Genomic DNA, 23,996 nt, shown 5'->3' with positions numbered 1-23,996 from the left:
TGAGTTCCTTCAATTTCCCCAAAAGATCAATGTTTCAACATTTTTTAGAGGTGTCATCTTTGTAGTGCAAAACACCCAAGCACTTAAGGTTTAGTAGAAGCAACATGGTCCACTTTGCTCACTAAAGGACGCCAATCTTGCATATAGGAAAATTGATGTATTCATAATTGATGAGTTTGTTGCATCTCGAGATTTGTCATCGACAATAGTTTTTTCATGTTGCTCATTTTTTATGCTATTTTTAATTCTATTTTTTATGCTATTTGGAGAACAAAAATATAAGAGAAGTACAAATTGAGAATAAGAGAAACAAAATTTAATGAGTAAAAAATTGTTGGTAGGCAAAAACGAAGCTTTGTTGAAGTCTCATGAGTTTTTACTTGTTCTTGAGTGTTTTTGTCAAATCGCCATAGTAAAGAACTTCCCAAGTTCAAATTGCCTACACATCAAAGCCATGAATTGGACATGGAATATCAATCATTTATTCTTGACTTTGGTACTTAAACCTTTTGAGGTTTATGTAAGAAGCCTTTGATGCAAACTCACAAAAGAAACAATGCACTTATTAGTGAAGACAACAAGAATGGAGTGAACCAAAACTTTTACTATGAGACTCACAAAAGAAACAATCCACTTATTAGTGAAATACAGCAAGAATGAGTGAATTAAAGCTTTAACTATGTAATTGCTTGCATATACACATATTTCTTTTCAAATCATAAACCAATAGTTGTCGTGTAAATTTTTCTAAACAACATTGGCTAAATGCTTGAGATGGTCCAAGACACCAAATTAAAGTTTGAAGCCACTCTAGGCAAATCTTTATATGGCATTGAAGAATGCTAAAGGGTCCAAATTGTCTTTGTATACACACACACACACGATGCACAAGAATACACAAAGTACTCCATAAGCCATAGATTGCCCTCTAATACCCATGCTTTCTTAGATTTGATTCATCAACTAGTATTAGTAAACAATAAAAGTGAAATACATAAGAGTTCACTAAGGACAAGAAAACTTGCATACACCTTTGATTCTCATTATGGCACTCATTAAATGTTGGCTACAATCGTGTGATATCAAAGGGCATCTCTATACCCTCTTTTATTGCTTTTTTTATTCTTCTAATTGGTTGTCTCAATTCTTCTCAATTGTTGTTATGTTACTCTTAAGTTTCTCACATGGAATATGAATTGAACACAATATACACTATACACAAATTATGAAATACAACCAAAAAACAATCTCAAGTTCATGTTATTTTACTCACCAAAATCAATCTCAATGACAACTTGCAAACATTACTAGGCCTAACCAACTTGAAGAAACATTTTATATCACCGTAACACACCTACAAAACATTGTAAGGCTTCCATTATGGTGAAAATTGTTGAGATATCAAGCTCAACATAGTTTAGTTAGTTAGTCAACACACGTAACTTAATAGTTTCCTATATAAAATCTAGTTAGTGTGTTGACCTTAAAGCCTTAAATAAGATTTTGTACTTAAGTGAGATACATTGTAGATCCTCCACTCCCATGTTCATTTAATATAGGACTTACACGGTTGTACATATATTCTACTCACACATGTGCACCTTTGAGATGTATATATACCTCATTATGGGTATTGTTGTATTTGATTATGCTTTTTAATATAGTTAATCATCCCCCATCTTATCTCATTGTTCATAAGTGTTAACTTCCTCAATCTCTTCCTCTCACACACATACACACACATATCACTTAATCTTCCGCTTAACTTAATCACATAATTAGGTACTAATTAACCCTTGCTTAATTGCCTAATTCTTCACAAAAACCATCAATAAAATCTTTATTTGTAACATGTATGTCTAGAGGTGTTTTAATGAATTCATTATAGAATCAAACACATGAAATAAATTTTGGAAGGATAAATACACAATGATCCCAATCAAATAATTATAATTTATGTTTGTCATATGACATTGTCAATCAAATGGATCGAATCGAGGGTTGCTCTCATTTGCCATGGTCATTCCCGTACAAAAACAAGTTGGGCACATCACCTGCACACATTTTCAAAGACCATTTTCCTTCTTATTTGAAGTTTCCTTCCCAGATTTGCTACTTTGTTTGGGCCCTTAACCTCTAAGCCATAGGCCGGGATTTCAACTCCCACCACCATTCCCATTCAGTGAAAAGAAAAACAAAATGCGGTAATCAACATGAATTCACAGTTTCTTGAATGCAATGCAAGTTCACAAACATCATAAATGAATTCACAAATAGTTTCATCAAGTGCAATAGTTTATAGATGAATTGAAAAAAGTTTTCTTGAATGCAATACAAATTCACTATGGTCATAGATGAATTCACAAAAGCTTTCCTTGAATTGTAAATGCAAGATCCTTAAGGTGAGAGATAATAAATGAATTTGAAAGAAGATAATCATCTACAACAAAGTTTTGTTGAATGCGATGCAAGCTCACTAAGATCACATACACGAATTCATAAAAACTTATTCATCTACAAAAACTTTTGTTGAATGCATGCAAGCACTAACATCATTGATGAATTCAAACAAAGTTATTGAATTCTAATTATTTGTTGAATACAATGCAAGTTCTCTAATTATAAATGAACTCACGAAAGGTCTTGTTAAATGAAATTCCGCTCACAAAAGATAATAAATGATTTAATGAAAAATTTTGTTGATCACAATGCAAATTAACAAAAGATAATACATGAATTCACAAACAATTCTGTTGAGAAATTTACCTTCGCTGTTCCCGAGCAAATAGAGCACCTTTCGGATTCAAGACCCTTTCCATTAACAATGTTAGACACTTGAAAACCGGTTGCTGAACAACGGGCACATGCTAGATAGCCTACGAGAGAAGAAAACTTTAATTCTAATATGATGGTACAAAAACATGACAATGAGAATGGAGCATCAGTCATTATCATTAAAAATGCCATCGATGCAGCATTACATGCCATTTATCATAATGATAATAAATGATAACAGTGCACTGATCATCATCATTCCTAATGCCCTCCAGATAGCATAATATGTTCTCTGTAATGACAAACAACATGATAATGACAAGCTCAGAATTTCGGGTTTAGGGTTTAAGAGTAGGTCTCTTGCAAAATGGTAGTCTGGACAAGCAAAGAATGAGCTGACAACTATTGACATTGTAACAAGATACTCATAACAAAATAGTTATGGCTTTTGCACAACGACATGCATGTCAAAGTGCTCAGTTGACTTATTGGAGAGTTATTCCTTATCCTAGATTTCTCACATTGATATGTGTGTGTATATGACTTTCAATGATTGCATGTTTTGGACACAAATTCTAGATCACCATGAACAAAAAGCAGAAATTCTAGATCTCTATGAATAACAAGAATAATAAAATCTGGATCATCATGAACAACAAGGATAATAAAACTTTCCTACCAGTTCCATTACAATATCGGCATCTCATCTTCTCTTGTTGTTTTACATTATTGATTTCTATGATCATAAAGGAAGATATGACTCCGACTGCACCACCAGAAAAGGAGGCAACAATAGGATCCACCTGGCTGCATTGACCACAGCAATAATATTTCCAGAAATCTCTTGAAAAAACTTTTTCTTTTTTTAAGAACACAATGAAAGCCTAAACACAAAACATCACCTCAACTGCAGTGGGAGATGAACATTGATAATGAAATCCCTATAAGAGGTTCCTCCAATCCCAAGTTTTAGTTCTAGCTGCACATAAACAATATAAACAATACATATAATCATACATCGCCATCATTTTAAAAGCATGAACAAAATAAAAATAAAAAGTGATAACATCTTACCAGGGGAGCAATAAGCCCACCAAACAGGATAATTGCAATCATGAGCATTAAGCATGTAGCATAGTATTGTCTCAACGTGGCCGGGGTCTATGATAACATCAACATAATTAGTGTATGTATACATGGTGAGTTGTTACATCACTCAATGCAACATAAGAAAATCTCTCATAGTAAGAAATGTTACGAGGATTTTCAGCTTTCTAGGCTTTATGCTCTCACCATAAGAGGTAAAAACGGTATAAATGACTTATACTCTGGCTCCTCTTCTTCCATTCCCACTGATTGTTCTTCCATGGATTTGAGCTTCAGTTGAATTCGAAGCCTCCGAACCTTTATGACAATTTTTTCTAATGTTATAAAAAGGCTAAGTTCTGATAATGCCATCAACAGGGAAAAAAGGAAAAAGGAAAAAGGAAACTGACTCAACAGTGGCATATACTTGCCTCCTCAAGTAGAAGAAAAATGGCATTTCTACGGCTTTTTATGTTATCTTGAATCTCTTGTAGTTGTAGAAAGGCAAAGTCCATCACAGTTTCAGGTCCCTCAATAATACAGAATTCCTCAGAAGGAAGGATTCTATTTCAAAGAAAAAGACTATGTTTACAAACGACATAAGCTGAGAGTTGTAAGAAAACTTTACACAAGAAAGCCATCATCGAGGTGAACATTATAGCATACAGTCCTATGGAATCGCAGTGATATTTTCACTGAAGAAAACCATTACACAACACTAGGCTGTGGCAATGATGAGATGTACAATGAAGGTAACCTTTATTCAGCACAGGTATGCTGAATAGATACAAAACATAAAACGAAGAGAACCATTATAGAAACAGATCTATAGTTGCAAGTTGAATAGAACCATTATCGTTTATTATCATGTGCAAGTTGAATCCCTAGATACATATCGCCTTGGCATATCATTGATAAGAAGGGAAATAAAAGTCTATATTGTAGCAACAAGGCAGAGAATCAAAGAAACTATCATAAAAATTATATTTATTACATAATAATAATATATACAATAAGGAAGGAAGCAATCAAGGAAGACAGGTCTATAGCATAACAATGATATATACAAGATTCTCTCTTCCACTCAAACTCTCTTGGCTGTAAGAACGCTTTCAAACACTCGACCAAAAAGAAAGTATAGATGTTAGTACACAGCATAAGTAAAAATACCAAGCACTGAATCATTAAATGATGGAAACCATCACCCAACAAGTAAAACAACAATGTAATGATGTATAAAATGAAAGAAAACTATCATTTAGCAAAGATATATATACAATGAAGGCATCGTTTTCCCTCTTTCTATTGAGGTTGCAAGCATGATTTCAGAAAAAAACTCATTGTGAAGGTTGATTGATAGCACGAGTATATCCCTATAGTACACCATGAATCTATTTAAACGAAGGAAACTATAACAGAAGCTTATGTATAGTGCATAGCAACGACCTAAATGAAGAGATATGTGGCTTGTAGCCATAAAAAGACTCTTCTGAGAGGCAGGCTGTGGATGCATAGATGCATCATTCACAAGCACAAATCAAGGATGTCTGGTGATAGTAGGCCATTTGTCTCGACCTAGGTGATTACTCCTTGATAGAGCTCTCCATATCGGATGCTCTAAATGTTCAAAGATATATATGCATTGCCACAGATGAGGAAGCCATTTGTCTCGACCCAGGTGGTTACTCCTTGATAGAGCTCTCCATCTGGGACACTGTAAACGTTCACAGATACTTGGCTTTTTGCTACACATGTGGCATCATCGTACTTGGAGGATACTCAGCTTATCCAGACAGAGATCTATGCGAGAATTGGTAGTGTCATTATTTTCTTAGTGAACAATAGGAATATTGGTTCCTTTCTTTTGACTATCCATGTCACCATTTCAATCATTTATTGGATTTATTCCTTCGTCTCTCTTCCTCTCCCATGTATCGATTTCTATCATTTATTGATATGTTCCATCTCGAATTCAATTCATCCGTTCATTTCTCTCATTTCTCTTGGTCGTTCTGGAGGAATTTCTCGTCACAAACCATCATTATAATAAAACGTGAAAAGGATTACCATATCATCCATGTTCCGAGAGAGCAAAAATTGCATAAATAGACGTGTGATGAAACCCAGTGCAACGCTCCTCATTGCAGTAATATAATCTAAATATCCACGAAGAACAAGAATGGCATACTATATATATATATATATATATATATATATATTGTTATAGAGAGAGATATAGGAAAAAAGCCATTTTGGGTAAGGAAGTACCTTCCATTGGGTTTAAGAGAAAACACTGTTGGGTGATCTTCTATTCTTCTTCTTATCCTTCTTCTTACTCTTGTTGTTGTTGTGATGAAGCATAGATTCTTGTGAATATGGCCATGGAAGAGCCCATTAGTAGCAGAAGGAAAGAATGGATGGTGAGTCTGACGCAGAAGCATGATCCCTCTCCTTCTTTGTTCAAAAAATCAATCTGTTAGGGTTCCCCTCAAACCACAGCCTATGTAAAAGTGGGTCCATGGTTCCCATTCCTTGGGAAAAATATCATTTGATTGGGAACACTACTAAAGATAGCCCTGAATTGTTTAAGTATTTACAACATAACATTATCTATCATGCATACTTCCATCACACACCATCTACTACTAAAATACCCATCCCAAATACTCTCATAAGTTGCTAAAGCATCCATGGCCTTGATGGTTGCTAAAGCATTCATGTGGTTTGATCATGTTAATGGATTGTTGTTATGCATCCTATCAATTTGCCACGTAATGGTATTTCTCAAACAAGCATATTTATGTTCAACATTTGAAATCTCCAACTATTGTAGTTAGGATTGCTTTATAAAAATATAACCCTTTGGGTTTTGGACAATGTATTGTCACTTATCAACTTCTATGAGAAAATGACTAGCTTTATACCATGATCATACCAATAAAGCCTTCGCCTAGACTTTAATCCAATAATTCTACACAAAATAAGGTTTAGCTACATATGAAATTTACAGCACTTTCACATTGTACTTTGCAACCATTGTACTTGTTTGATAATATGATTATTGTGTGTTTCATCATAATAGAAAAGTTGTGACACACCTTTTTCAGTAGTTCTTATTTAGTTATATCTTGCACCTTTGAAACTAAAATATTGGCTATTGGACTCAAATAGGCCACAACTACTTCATCAATTCGTGGAGAATCTAGACAACCATGCTCTAAATGGAGCTAGGGATCATTGATATAATAAAAGGGAAAGCAGCCATATTAAATTTTTTCATATTATTTAACATCTTAAATAACTTTCAAACTATAAGGGGCATAGAGGAACACATCTATTGTCTACTCGTCTCCCACTAATTACTTTAGTAATGAAATTAATTTGATGCAACATCCTCAACCATGAATCACTTGCACTGGTTGATAGGGTAGGTGACCGATGGACAACCAAGAGTGCCTTGATCATAAAGTGAAGAAACAAAAACTGGAATACACTTGATGTTATGGATCACAATAGTATATATACCCTTACCAAGCAATGACAAAGTACCTATGATATTTGCAGTTGTAAACCGTGATAATATTAGGACTTTCAATTTGTGTATGTAACTCAATATCATATTTGAACATATAGAAGGAATGCACGACTTCACTAAGTGATGAACTGTCTCAAAACACTCAATTCTTTGGAAAGTTCATTGCAAAGAATGCTCATTGTGCCGCATGTAAGGTATTTGATGCCTCTCACACCACTGACATTTTGCAAACAACTTCAAAGGCTTATCCCATGCATGCAAATAACATTGATGTATTAAAGCTCATTGTGCCTCACGTAAGGTATTTAATGCCTCTCACACCACTGACAATTTGCAGACAACTTCAAAGACTTGTCCCATGCATGCAAATAACATAGATATATTACTTACACTTTCAAGGACACAAGTTTCCTTGGACCATTTGACATCAAGTTAATAACAATATAAACTCGATGATATCTATCAAAAGCAAAACTATATGTATGAGACATGTGTTATTGAGGATTAAACCTGATATTGTTTTCCTCTCAGATTACTCAAGGTTCACACTTAACATTCAATTGATACAGAGTGCATTTGACACATTCAATATGTATAAGGTTCTTTTGCCAGTTCCTCAAGTGTTGACAATGCACTAACATACTGGATATTGGGCATTTCAAACGCGTAGCTTTAGTCTTCTCAATTCCACATCATATACTCCCTTCAATCCCTGCATGATACAACTTCAAACCAAAGTAAGATATGGTGGTGATTATATAAGGATGAAACTAAAAATCTGGACCATCCTAATCAAATTGCATTCATATTTTGGTGGGATAAAAAAAGTGAAAGGCACAGATTTAAAATTTTCAGAATTCCTTATAATTTCTATCTTTTTCCATATTTCTGATATCCTTTCACACAATTCCATTCAAGTTAATAGAAACGCATGGGGATATTAGGGAGATATGTTAAAATGTTACCCTTCAAGACAAAGAAGCATTACTTTTTAAGTTTTAAGCCTTTTTTTCCTTATGAAATATTACAACTTTTACTACTAAACCAAAACAATAAGATTGATTACAAACAAAGTTATCCATTTGAGCTCAAAACTACATTGTAGTTTTCACCAATAGTAAATCCATAGTAAGGATAATGTAAAAATATTCAGGGTGTGGTTGTTTCGGTGGTTTTGCCAAGTAATTGAATGCAGTGTCTTTTCAGCAAGAATCACTGCAGAAAGACTACATATGAATGCTTTGTAAGAAAGGCAAGCCAGGATATTGCAGCTATGTCAGAACTTGGATAAGAGAAAGGCAGGAGTCAAAGTTCACGATGATGTTCTCAATGATGGTGAGGTGACAGATAATGGACAACGGGTTTGTACACAAGCAAATGGAGAGGCAACCAGAAGGCCAAAAGTAAGTAAGAACTTGGAAGATGCTCCACTTTCTATGAAGGAAAGTTAGTGGTTAATTTGACAGTTTTGTCAAAAGAAGTATCACAGAATCCAGAATCTCTTTGCCAAGAACCAACCAACCAGTCAATTTACAAGTCCCCCGTGAGGAAGGGAAGGCAGGAAATTGCAACTATATCAAGTCTCTAATGGGAGGAATCCAGTGGTCAAAGTTCATGATGGTTCCAATAGAAGTGAGGTGAAAGGTCATGAAAGACAAGTTTTTACAAGTGCAAACGGAAAGACAACCAGGAGGTGAAAAATATCTATGGAATCTGGAAGAGCAGAATCCAAGGAAATTTCAGTGATAGTCTAACAACATAGGAGATGATAAAGCCTTGGCAAAAAATCCAACAGAAGGTACAGTTGAGTTTAACGGAACTATTATTGTCTCCACAGTATACTGTATATATTCTAGGACGAAGGTCAACGATCTTTAAGACCAAGTTCACTATTGATGGCACACTAAGGGACATTTTTCATGCCCCAGACTTGACTTGCATAAAACTTTTACAGCAAGATCAGATCGTTGGCCAGCTTGATCAATCATGAACTTGGTCTTGAACAAGCAGTTGCACCCACTTGTTGAAGGAAGAATAAGTATTGACACTTCAATTTGCAACCAGCAAATGTCTCAAGCCGCCAGTCTGAACTCCTTACTTACGCTTGTAGCAAGTCAACATCATAGTTGGTACACTTAAAACACATATGCTGTCTCTTACATACCAATAAAAAATGATATACCAGTAACAGTATACATGGGCATGAATCACAATTAACAAAACGTGTTTTCAGGAAAACATATTTGTGTAAATGACGCAGAATGATTCACAAGCATCCCATTCACCATCACTTGGTTGCATAGTGGATGTCATGGAACAAAGTAGTGGAACATGGGGAATAGTGCCATCATCTAAGGTCGACTTGAATGTCATCAAATTCTTGATAATCTTGAGTTCGAGTTCGAACTCCAAACAGATGGAGTACTCTGAGCATGAACGCAAACGAAGCCCCCACAGCAGCACAAACTCTGAGATCGACATTGCACCTTCAATGCTACAACACACGAGCAAGTCGATCCTCGTCCAGGTATGTATCAGTTACATATTAAAAAAACTTTTTGTTTACTTTCTGAAACTTTATTTTCCCTTTCTAATGACTATCTGTAACTTTGGTGCCTATTCATCTTTCCCAAAAATCGAATAGGGCGAAGTCATTGGAGTCCCAAACAAGGATGTCTCGTAGATCGGGGTGTAGCAACAGGTGTGTTCCTGATTGACAAAATTTCGTATTACGGTTGATTTTTGCCTTTCATGATGATTAGGGTTTGTGTTTCCCTTAGGTGGATTAGGGTTTCTGATTACAAATTTCAGATTACAAGTTTTTGGTTACAAATTTCTGATTACTGTCGCAATGTGTTGTAATTTTCCACCAATTCTTATGACAAATTCTGATTAGGGTTTCTGATTTTTTAAGTGCTTAATTTTTTATACACGTTGAAAAGGACAGATTACAAATTTCAGATTACTGTCTCAAAGTGTTGTAATTTTGCACCAAATTCACATTAAAAATTTTGTTTTTGCACCAATTCTGATTTGTGATTTTCTATTTCAGGTGGCTTGTTCCTCCCTATCCTAGACTACTAAACTTCGCAAAATTTTGCGAGAAAAAGGAGTACTTTCACAACATATATGGTTTGTTGCTTGAGGGTATTGACCCTGTTGTTCTAACAAATAGATTGATTAGTGATGTAGACTGGATGTCAGTATATAAAGTGCCTAGAGTGAAAGGCAAGGTAAAGTTTAAGCATGTACGACCGGACCTGTACGACAATTGCATGAGACTGCACCAGAAAGTACATCAAGAGATCCCGGTCAACAACGAGTTGTCTGTTTCATTTGCCAGAGCTTTTGCATACGAGTATTGTAAAACAACGAACGAATCTCATGACCCTAAAATGTACAGGGTAGCTTGGGCAATTTATGGTGAGGCATCGGTAGAAATATGTCGGAAGATGGGGAGCTTGCAACAAAAAATGGCAAGATTTTGGAGCACGGCAGTTGATGATGCAACTGCCAACTCCCAACAAACCCGCAAGTATACGCCACACTGACACACAATGAAAGCCAATGTCGATGATATAGGTGAGACATTCGCTATATGCTAAAAAATGTCCATGAAGCTTGTGAGACATTGGAGTTTTTTAAGACTGATTTAGAGAAAAGTCACTTTGGTAGTTACAACAATCAGAAATAAGATTCAGGTACCTATTGTTTTGCTAGTATGTAATATGTTATAAATAACTTGTACATGAAAATGTGCTACTAAGGCATTATCTGGAACATGTTGCTCAACATGAGCTTGAAATTGAGGGGTCGTTGGATACCCAACGGAAAATTTAACTACAGACAGAGATCCAGGTTCTTTCAATGAACTTGGACCTTCTAGGTGTAAATACTGTCATTGATTACAATTTGGACAAGCTACAAGTAAGTTAATGATTCTTGTTTCTTGTTGTTGTATCTTACTAATTAAGGAATAATTGACCGGTAAATTTTTCGGCTACGTTGAAGGAACAATACTCCCGTCAAGAACAGGTACTTAGCTGCCTTAAGAAGCAACTACATTTTGCGGAGGGGATGGAAAGGAGCAGACAAGAATTGGACCTGAACATTCTTACTCCCTTACCAAATGAAGAAGAACTAGGAAACGATATATTGACTATTGAAGCACGTTGCATCGCTTATGGATTACGTGTAGAGGACAAATATGCGACTCTGTTGGTTCACCTACAACCATGCCAACACACATACCATATCATTTGTTTTCAATATGCTTGTCGCATAGCTGCATTCTGTTTGGGGGATTGTAGTAGAGCTCTCCCATATGAGTGGAGAAAAGTGGCAGGTAAAATTGTTGCTTGTGACCATAATGTAGCTAATTAGTTCCATCTTTGCTAATTAGGTAAGCCGTATAATGTGTGGAAACTATGTAGCTGTTATGGTTATAGTGTAGTAGCTAATTAGTTAGCATGTAGTTAATTAGCTAAGTGGTAGCTAATTCGCTACTACCATACTTGAGTTGAGTCACTAATTAGCTAAGTGGTAGCCAATTAGCTACTACCATAGTTTAGTACAGTAGCTAATTAGCTAAGTGGTAGCTAATTAGCTACTACCATACTTGAGTTGAGTCACTAATTAGCTAAGTGGTAGCCAATTAGCTACTACCATAGTTTAGTACAGTAGCTAATTAGCTAAGTGGTAGCTAATTAGCTACTACCATAATTTAGTTGAGTAACTAAGTAGCTAAGTGGTAGCTAATTATATACTACTACAGTTTAGTTGAGTAACTAATTAGCTAAATTGTAGCTAATTAGCTACTACCATACTTTAGCTTAGTAGTTAATTAGCTTAGTGGTAGCTAATTAGCTACTACCATAATTTAGTACAATAGCTAACTACCTAAAAATTTTGTTTTTGCACCCATTCTGATTTGTGATTTTCTATTTCAGGTGGCTCGTTCCTCCCTATCCTAGACTACTAAACTTCGCAAAATTTTGCGAGACAAAGGAGGACTTCGCAAAACATATATGGTATGTTGCTCGAGGGTATTGACCTTGTTGTTCTAACAGATAGATTGATTAGTGATGTAGACTGGATGTCAGTATATAAAGTGCCTAGTGTGAAAGGCAAGCTCAAGCTCAAGCATGTACGACCGGACCTGTATGACGACTGCATGAGACTACACCAGAAAGTACATCAAGAGATCCCGGTCAACAACGAGTTGTCCGTTTCATTTGCTAGAGCTTTTGCATAAGAGTATTGTAAAACAACGAAGGAATCTCGTGACCCTGAAATGTACAAGGTTGCTTGGGCAATTTATGGTGAGGCATCGATAAAAAGAGGTCGGAAGATGGGGAACTTGCAACAAAAAATGGCAAAATTTTGGAGCACGGCAGTTGATGATGCAACTGCCGACTCCCAACAAACCCACAAGTATACGCCACACCTACACACAAGGAAAGCCAATGTCGATGATACAAGGAGACCTTGAATAGCTATATGCTAAAAAATTTCCATGAAGCTTGTGAGAGATTGGAGTTTTTTAAGATTGATTTGCAGAAATCAACATTGGTTGCTGCGATGGAGAGCAAAGTCACTTTGGCATTGACAACAATCAGAAATAAGATTCAGGTAACTATTGTTTTGCTAGTATGTAATATGTTATAAATAACTTGTACATGACAATGTGCTACTAAGGCATTATCTGGAACTGGTTGCTCAACATGAACTTGAAATTGAGGGGTCGTTAGATCCCCATCGGAAAATCTAGATATTTTAGGTGTAAATATTGATGTTGATTACAATTTGGAAAAGCTACAAGTAAGTTAATGATTCTTGTTTCTTGTTGTTGTATCTTCCTCATTAAGGAATAATTAATCGGTAAATTTCTCGGTTGCGTTTAAGGAACAATACTCCCGTCAAAAACAGGTAGTTAGTTTCCTTAAGAAGCAGCTACATTTTGCGGAGGGGATGGTAAGTGTGAAAGTGTTTTTAGAATTCAAGGTATTGAAGTCTACAAGAATATAAGGTATGGTGCGTTCACATCCGGAAGGCAAGATCACGAGCTAAGGTCTTGAGGATAAGTCAAACAAAAAGCAAGTCACGTGGAGAAAAGTAAAAGAAGAAAAAAGCGGGCACCAAAATGCAGTCTACAACGAACGCTCATAACTCATTCGTTTGGAAGCCAAATATAATGTGTAAATATGGGTTGGAAAGTTTGTGAAGAGAGCTATCCATAGGTTTTTAAAGCTCTAAATTTAGAGCTTCTACGAGGGAGATATGACGATTAGAAGATCGTTGTATCATAGCTAAGAATAGGAGATGGAAAAGCTGTAAAAAAAGCGTGGAAAAGAAAGCAAGCGAAACTTATCTACTAGAGGAGAACTTCATATAAAGCAAGAAGAGTGAGGTGGTGAGAGGAGTTTTTTTTCTTGTGGTGTTTTTCTTGCCTATTCATGTAGTGTGTTTTTCTAGTGATCAATTGATCCTTGTAGGCTTGAGTTTATGTATCTTCTTTCTCTTGTTTCTATGATCATCGCTCCTTATTAATATATCTTTGTAGATTTGGGTTTCTATATCTTCCTTCTCTCTCTTTTCTATCATCATCTCTCTTTTCATTTTGGCGCTCCAGGGAGGGTCGATCCTTTCTGTATAACGGGAGGAACGGTTGTCCACTAATTGATGGTTGGATCTACCGATTCATCATCAAACTAATGTCAAGATATAGAGTTCGCGATGCGACAGATCTACGAAGAGAACTTTTCCAATTGCGTATGGTTTCACCCATGTGCTACCTCGAGTATGAGAAGACGTTTTTGGATATATGGTCCACTTGGATTGGACTTGTTGGAGGCGTTGAAGATGTATACTTCAAGATGGAAAGATTCAAAGCAGGGCTAGATCCATATTTTCAATATGAAGTGCATATGAAGTACCCAAGGTCTTTCCATGATTTGCTTCGAGTATGTCAAAGTTATGATCAACAATTGAAGAAGTTGTTATTCGGTGAAGCATATGGAGTATCGGCGTCATATACCATAAATCCAAGCTATAATAATTATGGATCAGTCATGAGCCAACAACCAGCCTACTTGCAATGTCCGATTCAACATGTTCCCTCATATCATTATTCTAATTTTTGGAGTTATAATGATGTCTATGAAGGTGATTCCAGAGACAATGAAGAAGAGGTGATGAATGTGGAGTTCCCCCATCTAGTTCATGAGGACAACCATGATATAAAGAATGATGATGTGAAAGACGAATCTAATGAGATTGTTATGAGAAGCGATGTTATGGATGGTGATGCCAATGTACATCATGTTGAGGGCATTATTGATACAACAAGCGATATGGTGGTTGATGATGAATATGTGCAAGATGAAATGGAAGATATGACAAAAGAAGTTGTTGATGGTGAAGTACCCACAACGAAGTTGCAAGATGAAGAAGGTAACCTAGAAGTGATAGCTGGAGATTGGCTTTTGGAGATCAATGCGTGTAAGGAAGCATTGGTAAGTGCCAAGATGCAGTGTATGAAGGTGTTTGTGCAAGATTTGTGTTTTGGATTTGCATTGAGTAGCAACAAAGTTATGTGGGCATCAACTCTTCAACAACAATTTGACCAAGAGCCAAGAGATTTACTTGTAATGCATGATTGGAGTATCATTAACTTATCACCATCAAAGGATCCACCACAACTAATCAAATGTATAAAGGAGAAGGAATCATCTATCGACATTGGCAAGCAAGAAGAGGAAAGCATAACAATTGATGAATATTCGTGGGATAGGGAAAACAAATCATTCCACATGGTGTCTAAGGAGGAAGAAGAAGTCATTGAAGAGAAAAGTATTATCACCCTAAAGGGGAAAAAGAAGATGATTTCAAACGATGTCCAAGGAGAAGAGGATCTAAGGTTTATTTCTCTCTTTTTTAAGTTTGCAAAGTTATTCATAAATGACTATTTACAGATAAGAGTAGAAGGCATCAAGCACCACATCAAGTTGGAGGATTTGAAGTTTGTCTCACTTATTGTCGTGGTTCCAAAGGAGAAAGACGTCAACTTCCAACCCTTGAATGAGTCAACCAAACGAGATTTATTTTTTCTTCCTTTTCGAGATGAGATTCTAGATGAAATGGTCATACATACAAAACAAGGTAATGTGGAGAATGTGGTGTGCCAAGAAGAAAGTCATGTTGATGAAGCAAAGATCGACGTAATTCAAAATATGACAATTCTGACAAGTCTCGAAGCTTTGAAGGTGTTTGTGCAAAAGGTTCGCTCGCTCGAAAGGTTTATTCATATGTTAACATGCTTACTTCTATCAAGAGTTATGTATCACATAGACCTACTTCTGTTTGGAAAGTTGATGAAGATATACTAATTGTTGTAACCTCTTTCTTTGTGTTGACAAGGAGAAAGATGGTGATGGCAATTGTCAATGTGTATGTGTGTGTGTTTAGAAGTGTGAGGTTTTTCCTATCGACTAGCGGGGGTTTTACTCACATAGTTTGTTTCTTTTCTATTTATTTTCTCCTTCTTTGTCTATAGCCATGAATAAGGCGAAGGAGAACCTTTAGTTTTATTAGTAGCTTAGGGTTCACCATAAATGGTTCACAAAAAAGCAAGGGGGAGGGCTAAATGTGAAAGTGTTTTTAGAATTCAAGGTATTGAAGTCTACAAGAATATAAGGTATGGTGCGTTCACATCCGGAAGGCAAGATCACGAGCTAAGGTCTTGAGGATAAGTCAAACAAAAAGCAAGTCACGTGGAGAAAAGTAAAAGAAGAAAAAAGCGGGCACCAAAATGCAGTCTAAAACGAACGCTCATAACTCATTCGTTTGGAAGCCAAATATAATGTGTAAATATGGGTTGGAAAGTTTGTGAAGAGAGCTATCCATAGGTTTTTAAAGCTCTAAATTTAGAGCTTCTACGAGGGAGATATGACGATTAGAAGATCGTTGTATCATAGCTAAGAATAGGAGATGGAAAAGCTGTAAAAAAAGCGTGGAAAAGAAAGCAAGCGAAACTTATCTACTAGAGGAGAACTTCATATAAAGCAAGAAGAGTGAGGTGGTGAGAGGAGTTTTTTTTCTTGTGGTGTTTTTCTTGCCTATTCATGTAGTGTGTTTTTCTAGTGATCAATTGATCCTTGTAGGCTTGAGTTTATGTATCTTCTTTCTCTTGTTTCTATGATCATCACTCCTTATTAATATATCTTTGTAGATTTGGGTTTCTATATCTTCCTTCTCTCTCTTTTCTATCATCATCTCTCTTTTCAGTAAGGAGCAGACAAGAATTGGACCTAAACATTCTTGCTCCTTTACCAAATGAAGGAGAACCAGGAAACGGTATATTGACTGTTCAAGCACTTTGCATCGCTTGTGGATTACGTGTAGAGGACAAATCTGCTACTCTGTTGGTTCACCTACAACCATGCCAGCACACATACCATATCGTTTGTTTTCAATATGCTTGTCGCATTGTTGCATTTTGTTTGGGGGATTGCAGTACAACTCTCCCAGATGAGTGGAGAAAACACACAGGTAAAATTGTTGATTGTGACCATAGTATAGCTAATTTGTTCCATCTTTGCTAATTAGGTAAGTTGTATAAAGTGTGGAAACTATTTAGCTATTATGTTTATATTGTAATAGCTAATTATCTAACATGTAGTTAATTAGCTAAGTGGTAGCTAATTAGCTACTATCATACTTTAGTTGAGTAGCGAATTATCTAAGTGGTAGATAATTAACTACTATCATAGTTTAGTACAGTAGCTAATTGGCTACTACTTAGCTAATTCAAATTAGCTACTACTATACTTCAACTGAGTAGCTAATTAGCTACTACCATAGTTTAGGACAATAGCTAATTAGCTAAGTGGTAGCTAAATAGCTACTACCATACGTTAGTTGAGTAGCAAATTAGCTAAGTGGTAGCTAATTAGCTACTACCATAGTTTAATACAGTAGCTAATTAGCTAAATGGTAGCTAATTAGCTACTATCATAGTTTAGTACAATAGCTAATTAGTTACGTAGTAGCTAATTAGCTAATTAGCTAAGTAGTAGCTAATTAGCGACTACCATACTTCAATTGAGTAGCTAATTAACTATGTGGAAGCTAATTAGATACTACCATAGTTTAGTACAGTAGCTAATTAGCTACTACCATATGCTAACTGAGTAGCTAATTAGCTAAGTAGAAGCTTATTAGCTAAATGGTAGCTAATTAGCTACTACCATAGTTTAATACAGTAGCTAACTAGCTACTACAATAGTTTAGTACAGTAGCTATTTAGCTAAGTGGTAGATAATTAGCTACTACTATAGTTTAGCTACTACTTACCTACCACTTAGCTAATTAGCTAATTAGCTAGTACCATAGTTAATTAGCTAATTAGTTAATTGGTAGGTAATTAGTTTAGTACAGTAGCTAATTAGCTAAGTGGTAGCTAATTAGCTACTACCATACATTAGCTGAGTCGCAAATTAGCTACCACTTTGCTAATTACGTACTACCATAGTTTAGTATAGTAGCTAATTAGCTACTACCATACTTTAGTTATAGTGGATGATTTGGTAGTAACAAACTTTAGTACAATAGCTAATTAGCTACTACCATACTTTAGTTATAGTGGGAGCTAATTAGCTACTATCCTACTTTAGTTATAGTGGCTAATTTGCTAGTACCATACTTTAGTACATTAGCTAATTAGCTAAGTGGTAGCTAATTAGCGACTACCATACTTTAGCTAAGTATCTAATTAGCTTAGTGGTAGCTAATTAGCTACTACCATAGATTAGTACAATAGTTAATTAGCTACTACCATAGTTTAGTACAGTAGCTAATTAGCTACTACCATGGTGTAGTACAATAGCTAATTAGCTAAGTGGTAGCTAATTAGCTACTACCATACTTTAGTGATAGTGGCTAATTAGCTAGTACCAGGTTGTAGTGCAATAGTTAATTTGCTAGTACCATACCTAAGCGAAGTAGCTAATTAGCTCAGTGGTGGCTAATTAGCTACTGTCATAGTCTAGAAGAATAGGTAGTTAGCTAAGATGTGGCTAATTAGTGACCATGTTGTTGTAGAATCTTGTGGATTAAGGAGGACGAATGAGGTGTTTGGTGTTGATGATGCTGCAACCGATGAGGAGATAGTTGCCAACGTGGCTGAAAGTAAGAGTCTTGCTATCACATCTCCTTCAAATTAGCTCCACCCTATTCTTTTGGAAGATGGTAATGAATTAGGCAACGATGTGAAAAGCCATGAAATATTGGAAACAACATGTAAATCTGAGGTTCACAACAATAGTGTTTTTGAACACTTGATGCAGTATTTTTTCGAATCCCAAAACCTTGATTCCACCCCACTGAGCCTAACTACTAATAATGTCCAAACAGATCCCACTGTACTGGAAAAGTGCAAGATGCCGCTGACCTGCAAGCCGTTGCTGAGGTGATGGAAAGGTTGTCAGAGGAGGACACACTTGCGAAATGGGTCAAAGAAGCAAGGCTATATGGGGAACCGGCTAGAAAAAGGCTGAAGAAGGGGCCATGATCGGGGACAAGACCAGTTACTCGATCAAGGGGCTCTTGAATTGGAGCGAAATACTTATTAGTGGGATATGATTGTTAGCGATTTTCCTAGGGTTTTATGAGGTTTTACCATGATCTATTTGGACAAGTAAAACCTCACATTGGTTGTTGCTCTAAGCCCATTATGTAATGGAACTCTATGATGTTTCTCCAAGATAATTATGTTCATGTTGTTCTGTGATGGAAAATATTTCATGTTCATTATGTTGTTTTGTGAGACTGTTAGTTACTTTGTGAGTGTGAATATGTTGGTGTTTTCTGATGTTGCAAAGTCTAAAGGGTTTGAATCTATTGCTCCTAAGGCCAATGGCAGTGTGGAAACTGTTGATGTTGTTGCATGTTTAGAGCGCCACATCTTGAAAAGAGATGTAGCAATTGACACAAATGATCTGGTCATGCAAGTTGATCAAGCATGTTGCACAGATGATCTGATTTTGGAGGTAGATGTAGCATGTGATACCAGTGGGCTGATATCGACCAGATCAGTATCTACATGCACCGAACCAATGACTAAGTCAACAACACAAGAGCATCAGAATGTGAAGCTAGGCCCAACACAGTCAACCAGGGGTTTGAAGAGGAACAAGACACCAATTGTGCCGACAGAACTTGAGTTGATTGAAATTGATCGTGTGCTACCAGTAATTGGTGTAATAGAGGCTCAGTTACAGGAATGGAAACCTAAACCATTAGAAGTTGAAAGAAGAGTCTTTATCTTGGAGGTTCATAAAGTCTTGATGAGTGTACGATATATGACACCAAGGAGGGACGCAAATCAATTTCTGGAGTGGGTTGTGCAATACTTTGATTTGTTTATTTGGAGCGAAAAACCACGTACAAATGTGTGGAAGTGTGTAGAAAGATTCTTCCCGAAGGGGTGACAACATTTCAAGGGTCAGTGGACACGAGAGAATTGTGAGCAGAAGGCTGTTGCAAGATTCAAAAGACTTTCTGATTTTTGGGACACTTGGCTAGATTATAATGCCGACAATACGTTGATTCTAGATACATAACATTTTCGATATTACTTCAACATTCGCAGATGTTGTCTCATTCTACCCGATGAAATGCCTAAACACTATTTGGTGAAAACATTAGGCTGCCAACTAGCTACATGGTTGTGGACTCCATACCGAGCTCGGTATGTAGATCATATATGTAGAGAAGTTCCATTGACCAACAAGAGCTTAGTTGTTTATAGGCGATTTGAAGACATTGGCAATGGGATGTTATAAATATGTAATTTTGCTACCACTTAATCAGTGAAGAATTAAATTGCTTGTTTTGAGTAACTTATCTACTGTGTAAATTTAAGAGTATGTTCAGGATTGTTGATTTCATGATAGTGCTTTTTCGTAAAATTATGCAAACTATTTTAACTTGTACATGGTTCACTTGAGTAAATCTATATCTAAGTAAGAAGAAACCTAAACGATATTATTAAACTGTATATCAGAAAGAAGACTGTATATAAAAATGACACACGATTTTGTTAAGAAAGAAGCACAAAAAGGTAGACTGTATATCAAATAAAAAACTCCCAAATAGGTCCATTAAACTATTTATTTGCAATACATGTGCTTTGTTTGTTTTACAAGAAAACTGGTAATTGCTACTTGTAGCTACAAATTCCATGGCATACTGTTGTAAATACATTCATACACATTAGCACTAACTGTGTATAAACCTAAGCAGCTATTGTATTGCGAGATTGGGACATTGATGCACCTGACCAAATGAGAGTACATGTATGCCACTGGTTTATCTTCTAATAGCCTATACACATAATCGTAATCATCTAGTCTTGCATAAAAAATACCTTCGATGTAGAATGTCCCAGTAGATACAACATTTCCCCAAGCATCTAATATATTCTGCATTGCACACTATTTACTAACCGTGCACTTCAATATATAGAAATCAACACCCTCTGAATTGCCTTCTTCTGCATTTACAGCGAAATTATCCCCAACATTTAAGACATCACTCAGAGTATCTCCATGTCCTTGATATGTGAAGTCAGCATTCTTTTCTGTTTCTCCATCAACTCCTTCCTTATCATCCAATGTATGATACTCCCAATTCTGAATATATGCTTTGTTTAAACAATACCTCCAATTTCCTTGCACACAATGGAAGCAAAAAAATGTTAATTCTCTAACTGCAATACAATAACCATCCAACCTACAATAACCGCAAACAACATGGAGAGATCGCAATTCGCGAATTCCTTGGCACTCCCAGGTCTTCTCCCTATTTACTTTATCTATCTTCACTTCCCAAAATTCACGTTTGATATCTCGGACCTGCGAGGAATAAACACCAGTTGCACTCGTTGACATATTAGCTCTTAAAAATTCAACGACATGTGCTGCACAATTCATCTGCACACCATCTGCCATGAATAAATGAAGTTTTGTTTAATGAACTTTCCTAGAGATACTACAAATAGAGACACCAAGTCCCTTGGTTTAAGCGGCTTCCTAACTAGCTCCTTTCTTTTACACACCTTTCCTTCAAAATTGGTGTCAACTGACTCAAATAACATGACAAAGATTAATATTTTACCACTCAATTCATTTGGACACCACCTAAATCTACTAGGGCCAAAATCTTGACATAAACCCATGACACATTTATTACTGTGGAAGATGGCCTCAGTTTCTCTCAGACACAATACTGAATCTAAAAGACAACTCATAAAAGAGATAACATGCTCAGATGATTTACAATGCTCATGCGGGCTCGATCGACAAATTGGGCACTCACAAGTGCAAACTGCATTTGTTAGGGAGGCGCTATGGTGATGTAGTAGATTAACAGAGTCCTTGAGAAAACCCATTTGCACATGGTAAATGCAACAACATGTGTATCGATCCTTCAAGCGTCTCACAAAGTGTGGCTTAAGAGACTCGAATGTTCATAGTTGAACTTTGATATTTAGATGCATTCGCCTGAACCTAATAAATAAATCGACCTGCGTAATAAAATGGACATATTGATTAGCTCTATGGCTAAGTGGTAGCTAATTAGCTACTACCATAATTTTGTACAATAGCTAATTAGCTAAGTGGTAGATAATTAGCTACTACCATAGTTTAGTATAGTAGTTCTCATCTAAGTGGTAGCTAATTAGCTACTACCATAGTTTAGTATAGTAGTTCTCATCTAAGTGGTAGCAAATTAGCTATTACCATAGTTTATTACAGTAGCTAATTAGCTAAGTGGTAGCTAATTAGCTACTATCATACTTTAGTTGAATAGGTAATTAGCTAAGTGGTAGCTAATTAGCTACTACCATACTTTAGTTGAGTAGCTAATTAGCTAAGTGGTAGCTAATTAGCTACTACCATAGTTTAATACAATAGCTAATTAGCTAAATGGTAGCTAATTAGCTACTCCTATAGTTTAGTACAGTAGCAAATTAGCTAAGTGGTAGCTAATTAGCTACTACCATAGTTTAGTACAATAGTTCTTTTGTCTAAGTGGTAGCTAATTAGCTACTACCATATTTTAGTTGAGTAGCTAATTAGCTACTACCATAGTTTAATACAATAGCTAATTAGCTAAATGGTAGCTAATTAGCTATTACCATAGTTTATACAGTAGCTAATTAGCTACTACCATAGTTTAGTACAATAGCTATTCCTATAGGGGATTAGCAATTCCGGTAGCTAATTAGCTATAGTCCAAGCTATTGTTATAGGCAGCTAATTAACTACTCTGGTAGCTAATTAGCTATTGTTATAGGCAGCTAATTAGCTATTGTGGTAGCTATTTAGCTATTCTGGTAGCTAAATAGCTATTTTTGATATTCTTAGGGAGCTAATTAGCTATTATTGGTAGCTAGTTAGCTATAGTCATATTCTGAGGTAGGTAATTAGCTATTCGGGTATGGTCATATTCTGAGGTAGCTAATAAGCTAACTAACTAAGCTCAAAAGTCAAAACAAATGTTGAGATAAATGTAAATACCTGAGGTACATCAAGAAGATGAATGAGATGCTCCTCGTATTGACTCCTTCCAACACGTTTCCTGCATAAATCCTTCTTATTGGGTGAAACCCTACTCTCATTAGTCCAAAATATTGTGATTATATCCTTGATTTCTAATGTTATGCGTGTCATTCGCTTACATCTTGTTGTTAGCTTTAGCAGACTAGTTCCTTCAGTCGAGGAAACTATCCGGTTCAATGTATTGTACACACTTTTTCTAATAACACCAATTACCTTAGATAGCACAGTGATGTTAATATCGTCAACATCACTATTAAGTAACATCATTAGACTAGACCTTTTTAAGCGGCAAGGACAAAGGGTCGGTTAGAGTCCAGAATGTGAAAGGGGTGTTTAATTAGGAATAAGGAGTTGAAATTAATAAGGATTTAATTATGTTATTTTGAGAAGCGGAGTATTATGTGATTTTGAGAAGCGGACGGACGGACCCAGAATCGGTATGCCAATTCGGATCTGGACTGGATCATTGCCGGTTGCCGGTTGGCACCGGTTTGTAACTCAATCGGAGACCTATAAAAGGACCCGGCAAGAATGTAATCAAGGACGGATAATTATTACAAGTGCTGCTATTTTACATAGTGTTTAGTATCTATTTGGTTACCGTCCTGTGCTTAATTAATCTTACGCGTGTGTTACGATCATTAACAATGCCGGTTCGTAACCGGTTAAGACTCATTCGATACCACGGTGTATCCATATCTCCCTGTACCACCCTTTGGTGAAATGTTCCCTAGGGACACCCTATGTTAGGGCTTGTCCAGCCTAAGCGATAACACAGTTTTTGGCAAGCACGATTCCTGCAGTGAGCAGAGAACACGGGGGGATGGATATCTCGACCGACTAATGACCAAGTCACCGAACGAGGAAGAAGTCTTGCCGAAAGACAGCAAAGGCGGGAAGCCTTCAAGCAAACAGCTGAGGAGATCCGACAGGATCGGTCTTTTCCTAGAGTGCTTCGGAGGGTTGCGGAAGAAGCA

General features: G+C 36.3%; 1 protein-coding gene across 1 annotated transcript; it reads right to left on the bottom strand.

The window, feature by feature from the left end:
* Positions 1-1,882: 1,882 nt before the first annotated feature.
* On the bottom strand, positions 1,883-6,436 carry LOC147869117 (protein ORANGE, chloroplastic-like). Its single transcript, XM_087326597.1, has 8 exons — positions 6,130-6,436; positions 4,293-4,425; positions 4,069-4,179; positions 3,850-3,936; positions 3,678-3,754; positions 3,455-3,582; positions 2,767-2,876; positions 1,883-2,054 (listed from the first exon to the last, which is right to left on the bottom strand). Exons 1-8 carry the CDS (start codon positions 6,300-6,302, stop codon positions 1,977-1,979), a joined length of 897 nt encoding a protein of 298 aa, XP_087182723.1. The 5' UTR covers positions 6,303-6,436; the 3' UTR covers positions 1,883-1,976.
* Between the last annotated feature and the right edge of the window lie 17,560 nt (positions 6,437-23,996).

Source organism: Azolla caroliniana, unplaced genomic scaffold (genome assembly GCF_043228905.1).
Source record: "Azolla caroliniana isolate FFs.n. ecotype wild unplaced genomic scaffold, voAzoCaro1.0.p SCAF_1, whole genome shotgun sequence".
Taxonomy (NCBI): Eukaryota; Viridiplantae; Streptophyta; class Polypodiopsida; order Salviniales; family Salviniaceae; genus Azolla; species Azolla caroliniana.
This window is presented reverse-complemented; position numbering and strand designations above follow the sequence as displayed.